Below are 14,923 nucleotides of genomic sequence, written 5' to 3' on the forward strand. Positions count from 1 at the left end.
AGTGTGGAGTAAGTGTATATGAGAGCATGAGGGTGGGAATGGATGTTTGTATATGTGTGTGCCTGTATTTCTGTGTCTATATGTCAGGTTGGGTGTCAGGCGCCACCTCTCTGGGGACATCTTAGGCCCTCCAAGGTATGGAGGCCTATCTCCCCCTACCACCACTTCCCCTGCCAGTGGCGGACTCCCTCAGACATCGGTGCGTTGGTGGTTCTTTGTGTCCGGGGGTGGGCGTCCAGGTACACACCGGCTCACTCCTTGGCGGCCGCTTATCGGGGCCTGGAGCCTGGGGCTTGCTCGGGCCACTTTGGAGGTGGGGTGCCCCCGGCCTCTCGGCCTGGGGCTCGGTCACTCAGGCACGGCTGGCTGCCGGCGGAGCTCACGGGCGCGTCACTGCAACTCCCCCTGGTTTCTGCTCCGCGGCTGCTGAGTGAGCCCTCATCTGGGACTCTCCTCAGCTCTTTCTGGGACAGTGGCGCGGCTGCCCCTCTGTTGGTCTTCCTTGGTCTCTTGTGTTCTGGGGGCCTCTGGATGTCTGGAGTTTTGATCTCCTCCATACCTGCTTCATGCCCTGGAGGGCGGGGCTGTGGCCCCCCCACACCCTCTAGCAGATCATTACATGAAGGAACCTTTTAAAAAAACAAAAAACAAACGCGTCCATGCTCACAGGTGTACACACGGGTGATCACACCCACAAACTACACCCTTTTTGGCTCCTACCTCAAAGCACACTGTGTTCTGTTGATCTTATGTGCTGCACAATAATGTTTAATATTTAGTATTTACTGTCATATTCCCATATATCATTGTGATGTTGTTTATTCTATCACTCTTGTTCTCTTCTGCTTGTTTTCTTTTTTCTTTCTCAGCAGGTGACCCAGGTGATTGATATATGCATTTTTTTTCTTTTTTTCTTCTTTTTTTTCTTTTTCTGCTCATTCTGTTGGTTTTTGCCCTTCTCCCCCGTCCCTCTTCTCAGCTGTTTCTCTTTCCCTCTTTCTTTCTCCCCTTCTTTCCCCCAGTCAAGTCTGTCCCATAGTCAGTAAGTGAAAATAAAATAAACAATAAAAGGTGAATCAAATGGACCATTATGGCAAGGCTGGGATGGTCAATTTGGTAAAGTAAATCCGTTGGGCATCTTTCTTTGCCTTTAGACAACAATTCTGATGGCAAAAGAGCCAAACGGGACAGGCAAAAAAAATAAAAAATAAAAAATCAATACCCATCCCTACCGATCAGCAATCGTATTTCTGCTCAGGCTCACATTTGCCAAAATCTGCGTTTTGTCTGGACACAAGACGTCGCACGCCTTCATCATGCAGCTCTTCAGAGTGGTACCGGCCTGATTTGGCTGTCTCCTCTGCTACAGTAAAACTTGCTTTCACAACAGCTTCACTTTGTGATTTTGCTCCGGTGAAAAAAGTCTGCTGAAATGTCAGACTCTTCTTTAGCTCTTCTACTTTCTGTAGTTTCTCATCTGCATTTAGGTTTTTCAGCTTATCCTGACGTTTTGTCTCGTAGTGCCGTCTTAAATTAAATTCCTTAATTACAGCCACATTAGCTCCACTAATAACACACACGGGTTTACCAGCAATGTCTGTAAACATATATTCAGTCACCCACTGGCGCTGAAAGGCTCTGCTTTCAGAATCAACTTTTCTCTCCACTATTGTGAGCACCTACCTTCGCAATAACAGAAGTTTGACTTCACTGACGGGAATGTTCCCAGTTAGCCTAGCGTTCCGCAAGGAGGCTGCAGCACTGCATTATGGTATCTGTAGTTTGTATATTATTAGCGGCTCATATGCCGGGCCATGCATAACAATAATAATACATCTATATAAAATGATCTCGCGGCCGGATATAAATGTACGCCGGGGCGGATGTGGCCCGCGGGCCTTGATTTTGACACATGTGCTTTAGAGGAACATTAAGACAGAAAACATCTTAGAAAGTGAGTCCTTTTCCTTCCACATCAAGCTGAGTTCTCCCTCTTCTGGCCAAGGATAACACTGCCTGCCAGGAATGTATCGGGCACGTAGGTTGTCACCTAATGGTTCGCACAGCATACACATCTAGCTGGCATGATTGATGTGATGCAGTTTATTATCACCCGAACTTGCACAAAACCTCAATCAAGGCAGTAACAAGAGGCACTCTCCAAGGAAACACAAACATAAAGCAAGTTTTGAGCTAATGAGCAAGGATTTCTGAAGAGTATGTAAACTGGTACAGGTAAAAGTGACACTTAATTTTTAGTCTTGGGCCTGAAAAACACATTTTACCTAATTGCTGAAAATATCTCTCTCAAAAATGCGTATCCTTCATTGTAACTGCAGAAACAGCTATTCAGAGTATGTTCTCTGTAACAATAGGAGCCCCATTAAATCTTTAAAAAGAAAGTGCAAGTGCTAAATAAAGAAGTAGGAAAAAATTGCTCTAAATGGGGTGCCTGCATGTCATCTACTAATTGGCAGGTTGGTGGTTTGATCCTTTTGCTGTTCCAGTCCTTGGGCAAAATAAGTCACTCTCTGATGTGGGTGCTAGCTAGAAAGCACTTAGGCAGAAAAAGCACAGCAATCTGCTGGAGTACCAGGAGAAAACCCATGTAGGGAGAACCTCTAAGCACCACAAAGAAATGTCACAAGCAGGCTTAAGCTCAGAGCCTCCCTGCTGTAAGGTGACAGTGCTAACTACAGCACCCTGAAGATAAGCGATCAACAGGCAGGCAGACTAACAATTCTAAGAAACTGGTCTACTGGGAACTGGTTTTCTACAAGAACTGGTTCTCTTTCATAGCATTCGTTTCGTGTCTCACTATGGGGAACGCCTCCTGCGTGACCTCATCAGAAGCTCAAATACCATTACGCCAGCCCTTACAGGCTGGCTAGGTGACGCCCATGTCAGGAGGGGCCAGTGCCTCCCTATATAATAGGCTGACATAGCGTCAGATGTCATTCAAAAACCTCTTCTCGCTTCTCACAGAAGCCTGTAGACAACTGTGCTATTGGGTGCTAAAGCTAAACTGTCCACAGATTCGAGTGAACAACTCGGTCGCCGGGCGCTTTGTTCCCAGCCTTTCAGTTGTCCACTAGCATACAAGCAGTAGCAATACTGTTCTGTAGCTAGTGCTGGTGCCAAGTAGCAATACTTTCACCCAGGGAAGTAGCAATACTTTCCGAAAGCGAAGTAGCAACACTTTGCTAATAAAGGTACCCCTAGCTTCACCATCAGGTAGCGATACCCTTCGACGCTAGCGGTTTTACACATTAGGTAGCAATACCTGTAGAAAAGTAGCAACACTTTTCAACCCACGTTAGCGAGGAATAGCAATATTCTCCGCACTCAGTGTCAGTCTCGCTAACGTGCGCAACCCTCTAGCTAACCATGGCTACAACGGCCAACGAAGTTGCAAAACTTTGTCCTTGCGGCAAGAAGATTTCTGCCTGGGATACACACCCCGTGTGTGCGGCATGCCTGGGCTTATCTCACGCTCAGGCTGCCCTGACACCTGCACACGACTGTATCCACTGCGCGGCTTTCCCACGCAAACTACTCCGCCGCAGGCTAGCTCGCCAGGCTAACCTGTCGGGCGGCGACCCTTTGCTGTGTGAGGCTGCTGCGGCGCAAGGAGAAACTGAGATGCCCGATGATTTGGCCGCAACGCCAGGGCCGAGCTGGGCAGAGGCAGACCCTCAGCCCATCGCGACCGCTTTCCCGTCGCTGGAGGCACACGGAGATCGTGTGTTTTTCCGCGATGCTGGAGTCACCTGGGGAGGAGATGCTAACGAGGACGGAGATGAGTCGGCTGACTCGGAGCTCCTGCTGTCTGACGACGGCGAGGAGGAAGATTCCACCTCCTTGGCTAGCATCAGCTGGGCTGCAAAGCCCTCGGCTACCGGCGAGGTTGAAAAACCGACACCGCCATCCTCCCTGGATCTCGACATGCAGGACATGTGCAAGCGCGCAGCCGCTAGGCTCAACATCCCGTGGCCCGCCATACAAACAGAGGTTGTAAAGTCTCGTTTTGACGGTAAGAAATTGCCGAAGGCGAAAAAGACGGGGAAGCATGTGTTGCCTGTTTTCCCTGAGCTACTCGATGAGATAGCGGTGACGTGGAAAGCAAAACCTTGCAGCGAGAAACACCCCATCGTGGGGAGCTCCCTGCTGGATTGGATGGACTGGAGGGGATGGAGTCTATCGGCCTCCGCCGGATGCCACAAGTGGAGCCGTTGGTGGCGAGCCATCTTCACCCGAAGACGTCTCTGTCCTCATCGGCCCCATCTCTCCCCTCCAAAACAGACCGCTTCCAGTCTAGCCTTACAGATAAGTGCTACAAGGCAGCGGCTCTGTCAGTAAGAGCCCACAATGCCTCTTCTATGCTAATGGCTTACCAAGCTGAGCTAGAAGAGGACATGACAGCTAACACAGATACCACAGTGTGGGAAGAAATCTGCGTTATAACTGACCACGTCCTCCGCCTCCACAAGGTAGCCATACAGGCTACTGGGAGAGCCATGGGCCTCATGGTTCTTCAGGAGCGAGCACGCTGGCTCGGGCTCACCAACCTGACGACTAAGGAAAAAGAGGAACTCCTCGACACCCCTGTCGTCCCTCACGGTCTCTTCGGTGCGGCTGTTACATCCATGCAGAAGAGATGTGAGGAGAAAAAGAGAGATGATGAGGCTCTGAAACTCTGCCTGCCGAGGAGGGCCCAGCACGCCACCCCAGCAGCGCCGCGCCAGTCATTCACGCAGGCAGCGTCTCGCCCGGTCCCCGCTTTCAGGATTCCCAAAGTGCCTAAGACGCAAGCAGCCCCCCAGGCTCGCGTTTCCACGGCTGTGATGATACAGATGAGCCCGTCACCTCGCTCGCCTGTGACAGAGGTGATGGGACGCCGAAATGGCGTATGTTTCGCGCTGCGACCACAAGGGGGCGCCAAAACGCCATATTCGGTGAAGTGGCCAGTGAGCGCTCTGTCTCTCCACATGAAGAGCTGGGCCACCTGCACTCAGTCAGCATGGGTGCTGAGGACATTGAAAAAGGGCTACAGGTTGCAATTCAGTGTCGCTCCACCACAATTCAAAGACATTGTTTACTCTCGTGCTCCGGGCGAGTCTGCCAGTTTTCTCTTGGAGGAAATTTCCACCTTGAGAGACAAAGGAGCTATAAGAATTGTCCCTCCCGAGGAAATGCACAGCAGATTTTATTCAGGGTATTTCCTTGTGCCAAAGAAAGGGGGAAGGGGGATGAGAGCCATTCTGGGTCTCCGTGCCCTGAACCGGCATTTGAGGACATACAAGTTCAGGATGTTGACGCACGCCTCGCTGCTACGGTTTGTACGAGCGGGCGACTGGTTCACATCAATCGACCTGAGGGATGCTTATTTCCACATCCCCATATACAGTGGGGCAAAAAAGTATTTAGTCAGCCACCGATTGTGCAAGTTCCCCCACCTAAAATGATGACAGAGGTCAGTAATTTGCACCAGAGGTACACTTCAACTGTGAGAGACAGAATGTGAAAAAAAAAAATCCATGAATCCACATGGTAGGATTTGTAAAGAATTTATTCGTAAATCAGGGTGGAAAATAAGTATTTGGTCAATAACAAAAGTACAACTCAATACTTTGTAACATAACCTTTGTTGGCAATAACAGAGGTCAAACGTTTACTATAGGTCTTTACCAGGTTTGCACACACAGTAGCTGGTATTTTGGCCCATTCCTCCATGCAGATCTTCTCGAGAGCAGTGATGTTTTGGGGCTGTCGCCGAGCAACATGGACTTTCAACTCCCGCCACAGATTTTCTATGGGGTTGAGGTCTGGAGACTGGCTAGGCCACTCCAGGACTTTCAAATGCTTCTTACGGAGCCACTCCTTTGTTGCCCGGGCGGTGTGTTTTGGATCATTGTCATGTTGCAAGACCCAGCCTCGTTTCATCTTCAAAGTTCTCACTGATGGAAGGAGGTTTTGGCTCAAAATCTCACGATACATGGCCCCATTCATTCTGTCCTTAACACGGATCAGTCGTCCTGTCCCCTTGGCAGAAAAACAGCCCCATAGCATGATGTTTTCACCCCCATGCTTCACAGTAGGTATGGTGTTCTTGGGATACAACTCAGTATTCTTCTTCCTCCAAACACAACGAGTTGAGTTTATACCAAAAAGTTCTACTTTGGTTTCATCTGACCACATGACATTCTCCCAATCCTCTGCTGTATCATCCATGTGCTCTCTGGCAAACTTCAGACGGGCCTGGACATGCACTGGCTTCAGCAGCGGAACACGTCTGGCACTGCGGGATTTGATTCCCTGCCGTTGTAGTGTGTTACTGATGGTGACCTTTGTTACTTTGGTCCCAGCTCTCTGCAGGTCATTCACCAGGTCCCCCCGTGTGGTTCTGGGATCTTTGCTCACCGTTCTCATGATCATTTTGACCCCACGGGATGAGATCTTGCGTGGAGCCCCAGATCGAGGGAGATTATCAGTGGTCTTGTATGTCTTCCATTTTCTGATGATTGCTCCCACAGTTGATTTTTTCACACCAAGCTGCTTGCCTATTGTAGATTCACTCTTCCCAGTCTGGTGCAGGTCTACAATACTTTTCCTGGTGTCCTTCGAAAGCTCTTTGGTCTTGGCCATGGCGGAGTTTGGAGTCTGACTGTTTGAGGCTGTGGACAGGTGTCTTTTATACAGATGATGAGTTCAAACAGGTGCCATTCATACAGGTAACGAGTGGGGGACAGAAAAGCTTCTTACAGAAGACGTTACAGGTCTGTGAGAGCCAGAGATTTTCCTTGTTTGAGGTGACCAAATACTTATTTTCCACCCTGATTTACGAATAAATTCTTTACAAATCCTACCATGTGGATTCATGGATTTTTTTTTTCACATTCTGTCTCTCACAGTTGAAGTGTACCTCTGGTGCAAATTACTGACCTCTGTCATCATTTTAGGTGGGGGAACTTGCACAATCGGTAGCTGACTAAATACTTTTTTGCCCCACTGTATCCCCCACACCGAAAGTATCTGAGATTTGCTTTCCAGGGGATGGCATACGAGTTTGTAGTCCTGTCTTTTGGTCTCTCACTGAGCCCAAGGGTGTTTGTGAAATGCACCGAGGCAGCAGTGGCCCCGCTCAGGAAAAAGGGCATTCGGGTGGCCACGTACATCGACGATTGGCTGGTGACAGCCCCAACCCGCCAGGGAGCGACTTGTCACACAAATGCTCTCATACAGGGGTCCCCCAAGTTACACACGCTGGCACACAGACTGATAGTCTGGAGCAGTGTTCACCTGCTGTCACTGAGAGCAACTCATGTGCCGGGGATCTTGAACTTTGGAGCAGATCTTCTCTCCAGGGGCAACCCGCTGTATGGGGACTGGAAGCTTCACCCGGAGGTGGTGAAGCAGATCTGGCTGCAATTCGGTCTGGCGACCGTGGACGTTTATGCATCCAGGGAGAATGCTCAGTGTCCCCTGTTTTACTCGCTGAACGATCAGAGAGCTCCACTCGGGGTGGATGCTCTAGCTCACGAGCGGCCGAGAACCCTCCTCTATGCTTTTCCCCCAGTGGCCCTCATTTCTCCAACTCTGGCCAGAGTGAGGGAGAGAAGTCACTATATGATCCTGATAGCCCCGCACTGGCCAGGGAAACACTGGCTGGCGGAGATTTTTCAGCAGCTGTGCGGCCCACCTTGGCTGTTACCACTACGCAGAGACCTCCTGTCTCAGGCACGGGGGGAAATATTCCACCCCCACCCAGAGAGGCTGGCTCTGTGGGCTTGGCCCGTGAGTGGTTTAACCTGAACACGGTGGGGCTCCCTCATAGTGTTATCGACACTATTCAGTGTTCTAGAGCATCGTCTACTCGGACGCTATATGAGCATAAGTGCCGTGTGTTTGAAAGCTGGTGCTTAGAATCACAGGCCATCCCTTTTCAGTGCTCTGTGGCTGTGATTCTGTCATTTCTTCAGGCCCTGATTGATAAGGGTAAAGCCTTCTCCACCATCAAGGTGTATTTGGCAGCAATTTCAGCCTGCCATATTGGTTTTGAGGGAAAGACTGTTGGCCAGCATCCCTTAATATGCCGTTTCATGAAGGGTGCACGGCGTAAATTGCCTACGTCTAGGCCATTGGCTCCATCGTGGGACCTTCCCACAGTATTGGCTGCGCTCTCCTGTTGCCCATTCGAACCCCTGGAACAGGTTGAGTTGAAATTTCTGTCCTTGAAGACGGCTCTTTTAATTGCTTTAGCTTCTGCTAAACGTGTGGGAGAGATACACGCTCTCTCAGTGCATCAGTCATGCATTCAGTTCTCCTCGGATAATACGAGGGTCTGTATGCGGCTCAACCCTGCCTTTGTCCCGAAGGTTGTCGGCACATGTTCCCCTATAGAACTGCCGGCCTTTTGCCCACCGCCTTTCTCCTCAGAGAAAGGCGGTGGGCTCTGCGCATTTACATGGACCGAACCCAGAGTGTCAGACAAAGTGACCAGCTGTTCGTGTCCTGGGCTAAACCACATATGGGAAAGCCTGTGTCTAAACAGCGCCTCTCCCATTGGATAGTAGGGGCAATTGCCTTGGCCTATACTAGCAGGGGCCTTCAGCCCCCTGCTGGCTTACGTGCGCATTCCACTAGAGGTCTGGCGACCTCATGGGCTCTCTTTAGGGGAGTTTCTATTCAGGAGGTGTGTGCAGCTGCATGCTGGACCTCACCTCATACATTTGCTAGGTTTCACAGGTTAGATGTGACAGCACCTAACCTAGCACATTCAGTCCTCAGTGCAGGTTCTTCCCGGGTGGGGGCCTCTCCCCTGTGAAGTGCTGTTGGGGACAGTTGTCTTCTTAACAGGCATGTCTGGCAATCCAGGAGTCAGTATTTCTCCCATAGTGAGACACGAAACGAATGCTATGAAAGAGAACTTAAGGTTATGTATATAACCCCGGTTCTCTGAGTAGCATGAGTGAGTGTCTCACCAGACCGCCCTCCTTGCTATGGAAGCGAGGAAGAGGTGGGCTTGTTTTGAATGACATCTGACGCTATGTCAGCCTATTATATAGGGAGGCACTGGCCCCTCCTGACATGGGCGTCACCTAGCCAGCCTGTAAGGGCTGGCGTAATGGTATTTGAGCTTCTGATGAGGTCACGCAGGAGGCGTTCCCCATAGTGAGACACTCACTCATGCTACTCAGAGAACCGGGGTTATATACATAACCTTAAGTTCTCGATTCCCAACGCTATTCAGGACCCATTGACAGAATTTATCATTGAGCATCTTCTTTGCAAAAACTCATCCATGTGATCAAAGCGGATCCTTTAAGCTGATCTTTGTTATGAGGCTCACTTTCTTCACAGCTTTAAAAGTAGATTACCAAACAGCAGCACTTTACCTTAGTCCATTCTGGACCACACGGTTCCTGCAGGTCCTCCAGCAGGAACATGCATGGTTACATTCAAACAGCACCGGGGGCTCCCGCTGGCAGAAGTCCATTGGTAGTCGACCCTCCTGCAATCACATACACCATGAGATAAATAGTCATTGGGAATAAAAACAGATTCTCTTCAGAGCATCTGTTGGTAATTTTAGTCAACAGAACGTGAAGAAACATTACATTGAAGAGATAAACAAAATATAAGTGGGCCAGGCCGTACTGTAATGTAAAACCAGTTTAGACCCCAGCAGTGAAGGGGGCAAATGTAAGCTTTATTAAACAAGTCGTTGAGAACACATTCTTATTTAAAATGAGGAAATGTGGGTGTCACGTGAAATCATTTCAGTAGGTACACAGGTTCTACTTACACTGTCATACCAACAACGCAAGCTGAGCTGGCCACATATGCAGGTGCTAGATGAGCAGTCATCTGTGCAGGTGCAGTGCTGAGTGACACAATCAGTGAGCCGTTAGAAGCTGGCCATGTACCTATTCTCTTACAATGCTAGTCATTTTCTGCATAATGACTGCAAACTTCTTCAGAGCACTAGTGCCTTCTCTGGACTGCTGCAATAAATGTGTAATTTACACCTTACCTGTCATCACTCACTTACCTGTAAGTGAGTGATATCTTTGTCTATGTTCAACGGGGAGGTGACACAGCTGTCTGGTATATATTTAAAGTTTTCAGGCAATGGCTCACTGTCCACAGCATTAACACAGGTGATAGGCACTGCCTCATACCCCCGAGAAATGTCCCTAACAGACAGAAAAGGAAAACAAAAACAAAACAAAGAAACAAAAAAATCTACAAGTTTTTAGTTTTCCTTTTTGAGGAATGGCAGATTTTGAGAAAGCAGAAATTCATAAGCCAACAAAAGAACAGGACAAAGTGCAGCACTACCTGCTGAGCACTCTCTCTCCACGGCCTTCCCTTCCTCTCCTGGCATCAGTCAGCTTCTTGTTGGTATTAAGGGCTGTCCACACTTTGGAACCGGAAGCACAGCAGTCCAGAGCTGTTTCTCCATCCCTGTTCCTTTGACTGACATCAGCTCCACGAGACAGAAACAACCTGCGCGTGGAAAATGTTTAAGTTAAGACTTATGGTCATCTAAAAAAAACAGAGTGAAGGTGACAAGCACTGAGATAGACTGGTATGCACTGTCGCTGCTCAATTTGAGCAGTCAAAATCGTTTCTAAATCTCATTTACCTAATTACACACACAGCTATAGAGCATTTTTATCTGTGCCTAAGCACTTTCTAACATTCGCCCACACACTTGATGGACATATGCAACTCTGTACCTTGAGCAAGGACACAAGGACACGTGCACTGGAGGAGCCAGGTATCAAACCATCTGATTAATATCAGTTTGCCTCAGAAATTAACGGCTTCATTTGGTTTTATCAGTTGAGCGCTGATTTCCCAGAATGCAAACCCACGTACTATTTGTTCTAGAACTCTTGCATATTAATACACTTTCAGGAGAAGCAGACTGCATTTTATAGATAAGGCTTTCTACAGCTGCAGAGAAAACATTTGAACACTGTGTATAAGGAACAAAATGTTTAAATAATCTGTTTGTGGTTGAAACCAGGAAGCAAACAAATACAAGAAATGCAGTGACTAAATAGCTGAATAGCTGTATTTGTTTGTTTCCAATAATACTCTCTTCTCTCATTACAGACATAAACCCAAAAAAAAAAAAGTTTCCTCAAAATCAGCATCATCATCTGATGTGAAGAAACTGAGTGACCTCTGTGACCTCTCAGACTTCACACTCACAATATGCACTCCAGGTGGTTCTCTCTGGCAGCGACATGAAGTGGTGTATCACCATGAACATTCACAGCATTTAGGTCGCATCGAGCCTCTAGCAGAGCCTGGGCAATGTCATCGCAGCCTGATAGAGCGGCCCAGTGTAGGCAGACATTCTCTTCCTAAAATGACAGTGACAGGTGTAAGATGTAAGCATCAGACATGACATACCTCTACCCTCGGCAACAGTGCTCTAAAACATCTCGACAAGCACTCGCAAAGACTTTACTGAAGTCGCCATTTGCGCTGACTAATCCCCAGGGGTAGCAGAAAGAAAGGCTTCCAGCAAGACATGCAAGTGAAAAAGAAGCTACTATTTTGAGTATGTGAATTTCTGAACTGTGACCTCAGGAGGAAAACACTTTTTTGGATACAGAGTTCCATCAAGGCATGTCACTGTGTCTTAGTTCTAATAATAATAATAATAATAATAATAATAATAATAATAATAATAATTAGGTCTCCAAGTAACGCCCACAACTGATAAAAGTCTGTTAGACGTAGCTGATATCCTTAATTTTATTTTTTTATCTGGAAGACACAACTAGCTAAGCCCACCAAGCTGCTTCAAACCCTCTGTTTGTATACAGTGGGGCAAAAAAGTATTTAGTCAGCCACCGATTGTGCAAGTTCCCCCACCTAAAATGATGACAGAGGTCAGTAATTTGCACCAGAGGTACACTTCAACTGTGAGAGACAGAATGTGAAAAAAAAAATCCATGAATCCACATGGTAGGATTTGTAAAGAATTTATTCGTAAATCAGGGTGGAAAATAAGTATTTGGTCAATAACAAAAATACAACTCAATACTTTGTAACATAACCTTTGTTGGCAATAACAGAGGTCAAACGTTTACTATAGGTCTTTACCAGGTTTGCACACACAGTAGCTGGTATTTTGGCCCATTCCTCCATGCAGATCTTCTCGAGAGCAGTGATGTTTTGGGGCTGTCGCCGAGCAACACGGACTTTCAACTCCCGCCACAGATTTTCTATGGGGTTGAGGTCTGGAGACTGGCTAGGCCACTCCAGGACTTTCAAATGCTTCTTACGGAGCCACTCCTTTGTTGCCCGGGCGGTGTGTTTTGGATCATTGTCATGTTGCAAGACCCAGCCTCGTTTCATCTTCAAAGTTCTCACTGATGGAAGGAGGTTTTGGCTCAAAATCTCACGATACATGGCCCCATTCATTCTGTCCTTAACACGGATCAGTCGTCCTGTCCCCTTGGCAGAAAAACAGCCCCATAGCATGATGTTTCCACCCCCATGCTTCACAGTAGGTATGGTGTTCTTGGGATGCAACTCACTATTCTTCTTCCTCCAAACACGACGAGTTGAGTTTATACCAAAAAGTTCTACTTTGGTTTCATCTGACCACATGACATTCTCCCAATCCTCTGCTGTATCATCCATGTGCTCTCTGGCAAACTTCAGACGGGCCTGGACATGCACTGGCTTCAGCAGCGGAACACGTCTGGCACTGCGGGATTTGATTCCCTGCCGTTGTAGTGTGTTACTGATGGTGACCTTTGTTACTTTGGTCCCAGCTCTCTGCAGGTCATTCACCAGGTCCCCCCGTGTGGTTCTGGGATCTTTGCTCACCGTTCTCATGATCATTTTGACCCCACGGGATGAGATCTTGCGTGGAGCCCCAGATCGAGGGAGATTATCAGTGGTCTTGTATGTCTTCCATTTTCTGATGATTGCTCCCACAGTTGATTTTTTCACACCAAGCTGCTTGCCTATTGTAGATTCACTCTTCCCAGTCTGGTGCAGGTCTACAATACTTTTCCTGGTGTCCTTCGAAAGCTCTTTGGTCTTGGCCATGGCGGAGTTTGGAGTCTGACTGTTTGAGGCTGTGGACAGGTGTCTTTTATACAGATGATGAGTTCAAACAGGTGCCATTCATACAGGTAACGAGTGGGGGACAGAAAAGCTTCTTACAGAAGACGTTACAGGTCTGTGAGAGCCAGAGATTTTCCTTGTTTGAGGTGACCAAATACTTATTTTCCACCCTGATTTACGAATAAATTCTTTACAAATCCTACCATGTGGATTCATGGATTTTTTTTTTCACATTCTGTCTCTCACAGTTGAAGTGTACCTCTGGTGCAAATTACTGACCTCTGTCATCATTTTAGGTGGGGGAACTTGCACAATCGGTAGCTGACTAAATACTTTTTTGCCCCACTGTATCCCCCACACCGAAAGTATCTGAGATTTGCTTTCCAGGGGATGGCATACGAGTTTGTAGTCCTGTCTTTTGGTCTCTCACTGAGCCCAAGGGTGTTTGTGAAATGCACCGAGGCAGCAGTGGCCCCGCTCAGGAAAAAGGGCATTCGGGTGGCCACGTACATCGACGATTGGCTGGTGACAGCCCCAACCCGCCAGGGAGCGACTTGTCACACAAATGCTCTCATACAGGGGTCCCCCAAGTTACACACGCTGGCACACAGACTGATAGTCTGGAGCAGTGTTCACCTGCTGTCACTGAGAGCAACTCATGTGCCGGGGATCTTGAACTTTGGAGCAGATCTTCTCTCCAGGGGCAACCCGCTGTATGGGGACTGGAAGCTTCACCCGGAGGTGGTGAAGCAGATCTGGCTGCAATTCGGTCTGGCGACCGTGGACGTTTATGCATCCAGGGAGAATGCTCAGTGTCCCCTGTTTTACTCGCTGAACGATCAGAGAGCTCCACTCGGGGTGGATGCTCTAGCTCACGAGCGGCCGAGAACCCTCCTCTATGCTTTTCCCCCAGTGGCCCTCATTTCTCCAACTCTGGCCAGAGTGAGGGAGAGAAGTCACTATATGATCCTGATAGCCCCGCACTGGCCAGGGAAACACTGGCTGGCGGAGATTTTTCAGCAGCTGTGCGGCCCACCTTGGCTGTTACCACTACGCAGAGACCTCCTGTCTCAGGCACGGGGGGAAATATTCCACCCCCACCCAGAGAGGCTGGCTCTGTGGGCTTGGCCCGTGAGTGGTTTAACCTGAACACGGTGGGGCTCCCTCATAGTGTTATCGACACTATTCAGTGTTCTAGAGCATCGTCTACTCGGACGCTATATGAGCATAAGTGCCGTGTGTTTGAAAGCTGGTGCTTAGAATCACAGGCCATCCCTTTTCAGTGCTCTGTGGCTGTGATTCTGTCATTTCTTCAGGCCCTGATTGATAAGGGTAAAGCCTTCTCCACCATCAAGGTGTATTTGGCAGCAATTTCAGCCTGCCATATTGGTTTTGAGGGAAAGACTGTTGGCCAGCATCCCTTAATATGCCGTTTCATGAAGGGTGCACGGCGTAAATTGCCTACGTCTAGGCCATTGGCTCCATCGTGGGACCTTCCCACAGTATTGGCTGCGCTCTCCTGTTGCCCATTCGAACCCCTGGAACAGGTTGAGTTGAAATTTCTGTCCTTGAAGACGGCTCTTTTAATTGCTTTAGCTTCTGCTAAACGTGTGGGAGAGATACACGCTCTCTCAGTGCATCAGTCATGCATTCAGTTCTCCTCGGATAATACGAGGGTCTGTATGCGGCTCAACCCTGCCTTTGTCCCGAAGGTTGTCGGCACATGTTCCCCTATAGAACTGCCGGCCTTTTGCCCACCGCCTTTCTCCTCAGAGAAAGGCGGTGGGCTCTGCGCATTTACATGGACCGAACCCAGAGTGTC

General features: G+C 48.5%; 2 protein-coding genes across 5 annotated transcripts in view; one reads left to right on the plus strand and one right to left on the minus strand.

The window, feature by feature from the left end:
- The window catches only part of LOC147317013 (histone-lysine N-methyltransferase EHMT1-like), a 53,798-nt gene that overhangs the window by 8,461 nt on the left and 30,414 nt on the right, over positions 1 to 14,923 (minus strand). For all 4 annotated transcript variants that reach the window (XM_086313577.1, XM_086313580.1, XM_086313578.1 and 1 more), the window contains exons 15-19: positions 11,224 to 11,378; positions 10,342 to 10,509; positions 10,052 to 10,196; positions 9,806 to 9,883; positions 9,396 to 9,511 (exon numbers count right to left, since the gene is read on the minus strand). In XM_086313577.1, coding sequence (XP_086169703.1) covers positions 9,396 to 9,511; positions 9,806 to 9,883; positions 10,052 to 10,196; positions 10,342 to 10,509; positions 11,224 to 11,378 — 662 coding nt within the window. The remainder of the gene's footprint in view (positions 1 to 9,395; positions 9,512 to 9,805; positions 9,884 to 10,051; positions 10,197 to 10,341; positions 10,510 to 11,223; positions 11,379 to 14,923) is intronic.
- Positions 13,492 to 14,250, plus strand: LOC147317014 (uncharacterized). The gene has a single exon (XM_086313032.1). It carries the CDS (start codon positions 13,492 to 13,494, stop codon positions 14,248 to 14,250), a length of 759 nt encoding a protein of 252 aa, XP_086169158.1.

This window comes from Aulonocara sp. 'chitande type north' Nkhata Bay, linkage group LG12, assembly GCF_057382095.1.
Source record: "Aulonocara sp. 'chitande type north' Nkhata Bay isolate Kocher_YH1m ecotype deep benthic linkage group LG12, A_spYH_male_GT1.1, whole genome shotgun sequence".
NCBI classification, from domain to species: Eukaryota; Metazoa; Chordata; class Actinopteri; order Cichliformes; family Cichlidae; genus Aulonocara; species Aulonocara sp. 'chitande type north' Nkhata Bay.

What these genes read in the sequence shown, in the direction of transcription:
- LOC147317014 (XM_086313032.1), top strand. Translation starts at nt 13,492, where the DNA reads ATGGCATACGAGTTTGTAGTCCTGTCTTTTGGTCTCTCACTGAGCCCA.